A 2,341-nucleotide genomic window follows, 5' to 3' on the forward strand; every position below is an offset into this window, starting at 1 on the left:
AATTATTTTTCCAACATGGAATTTACAACCCAGTTAGAAAAACATGGCTTATTCATGTATGAAAACATAAATAACAAGGGGCAACACCTTATTGCTAATGAAAACAGCTGTGGTTTACTAAGTACTGTTCTGTGTTTTAACCATAGTGTTAATATTTTTATGCTTTATTGTTTTCTTAATCTTCACAGCCACCCTATGAGGGAGGTGCTACTATTATCCCCATTTTACAGATGAGGACATTGAAGTTCAAAGACCTAAAACAGCATGTCCAATATCACACTACCTGTAAGCGGTGGAACTTGGATTTGCACACAATTTGGTCTGACTCTAAGTCTTTAGGAGCTCTGGTGGTGAACTTAGACTGCTAACTGCAAGGTCAGCACTTAAACCCACCAACCACTCTGTGGGAGACAGATGAAGCTTTCTGTTCCTGTAAAGATTTACAGCCTCGGAAACTCTATATAGTGTTGCCGAGTTCGAAAAGACTCAATAGCAGTGGTTAGCAGTGGTTTGATTGCGTATCCAAGTCCTGAATTCTTCCTAAAGAAATTGCTATGGGAATTCAAAGACTTGTTATGTGTTATAGAGATGGGTCCGACTTACAATGACCCTGTATAGGAGGAGTTCTGAGAAGCGGCTGGTGAGTTTGAACCACAGACCTTTTGGCTAGCAGTCCAGTGCTTTTCCTACAGCCTAACACCAGGACTACTATTCAAAACGTGTTAAGTGCTGTGGAGTCAGTTTTAGACTCATAGCGTTTCTGTGACTTTAAATCTTTTACTGGAGCACAAAACTTCATCTGTCTCCCGTGTATCCCTGGTGGGCTCCAAAAGTGCGCATTCTAAGGAGGCACAAGATTTCCCATTCAAAGACTTGTTCAGAGCATTCGAATGGCTTCCGACCCTGTACAAGGTTTTGTGAGGAGCAGCTGGTGCGTTTGAACTTCCGACCTTGTGGTTCGTAGTCCAATGCTTGCTTATCCTACAGCGCCAAACCCAGAGACTAGGGTAAGGCTAATAGGAGAAAGGAGTGAACCGGCCCTTAAAGGAAAAATAAGGATCATACAGGCAAAGAAAAAGGGCCTACTGGGTAAATGCATGGAGACTAGCAAAGAGCTTGCAAAATTTTTTGCATTAGTCTGGTTAACCAGTGGAATCCGTGGACAATGAATACAGGGCCGATATTTCTGAATTGGAGGTCCTTCCCCCTGTTTCCCTTACTCCAGTTCTTTGGAAGTGGGGGCAGACCAAGGGGCAGGGCTACGATCACGGCCCACAGAGAGGCGCCCAATGGGTGGTCAGTGGTTGAGTTGGAGGCCCGCCCAGGGGCCTCCCCTCTGCAGCTCAAGGCAACAGCTTAGTGGCCCGCCCAGAGCTCTCCCAGCCACCGCCTCCTTTCCTTGACGCTTTGGCCGCCGTCCTCCAGTTCGGTTCTGCGAAGGAGGCGGGGCGTGGGCGGGACCGGAGTGGTGAAACCCTGTGTGACGCAAGCGGGGAGGGCAGGGCCTCAGCGGGCCTTTTCCTAATCCTTCCCTCCGAGGCCGACCTCCGCGGGTTCCGCTCCGCGCGGGGGCTGGTCCAAGGCGCCCAGGTGGGTTGGCTTCCTCTGGCTTCGGGGAGAGTTGTCGGCCCGCGGGAAAGGAAAGGAGCTTGGAGAGGTAACCTCGTGCCCCTCCCGGAGCCGTGTTCTCCGCTGCTCCTTACCCTTTTCCTTCCCCCCTAAGGCTGGATTCTTGTTGGTTCCGTTGGGCGGCGAGGGCGGGAGTGTGAGCTGGACGGGAGTGGAGCTCCCCGGCGACCTGGCTTGAGTCTCCCGCCTCGGGAAGGGGTGGTGCCTGCCTCAAGACACTTGTGAGGCTTGGTTGGGGCATTCTAGCTTGTCGACCTAATCCAGTCCCCCGTCTCCCAGCCGAGCTGAGGGTGGCCTAGTCAAGGCAGCGCCAGCCCCCGGCTCCGCCCCCGCACCGCGCCGCTGTGTGTGAAACTCTGGTTGGCTCGCTTTCCACTACATTCAGATTCTATTCATTTCAAAAAGTCTCGACTTCCTAGGCCCCCAGCCGAGAGCCATCCTAGACTGTAGGTGTCTTGAGAACCCCGTTAGCTCATCCTCTCAGCCCCGCGCACCAGGTCGGGTGCTACACCCCCGGAGCAACGAGAAGATGCGGAGCAGGAGCAATTCCGGGGTCCGACTAGACGGGTACGCGCGCCTGGTGCAGCAAACCATCCTGAGTTACCAGGTAAGGAGGGGACCACCTCGAGGGTAATTATAACCCTCTCCAGGCCTTCGACTTGTGATCCTGCAATTAATAGGTTTCCTCCTTAAATCCAGTCCTCACTAGCCT

The 2,341-nt window shown here is 52.2% G+C and overlaps 1 protein-coding gene across 1 annotated transcript in view; it reads left to right on the plus strand.

Moving 5' to 3' along the window:
• Positions 1-2,158: 2,158 nt before the first annotated feature.
• PHKA2 (phosphorylase kinase, alpha 2 (liver)) overlaps positions 2,159-2,341 on the plus strand; it is a 62,143-nt gene continuing 61,960 nt past the window's right edge. Inside the window, exon 1 of the mRNA XM_006835593.1 lies at positions 2,159-2,236. Within this exon, the coding sequence (XP_006835656.1) occupies positions 2,159-2,236 (78 nt within the window). The remainder of the gene's footprint in view (positions 2,237-2,341) is intronic.

Source organism: Chrysochloris asiatica, unplaced genomic scaffold, assembly GCF_000296735.1.
Source record: "Chrysochloris asiatica unplaced genomic scaffold, ChrAsi1.0 scaffold00018, whole genome shotgun sequence".
Taxonomy (NCBI): domain Eukaryota; kingdom Metazoa; phylum Chordata; class Mammalia; order Afrosoricida; family Chrysochloridae; genus Chrysochloris; species Chrysochloris asiatica.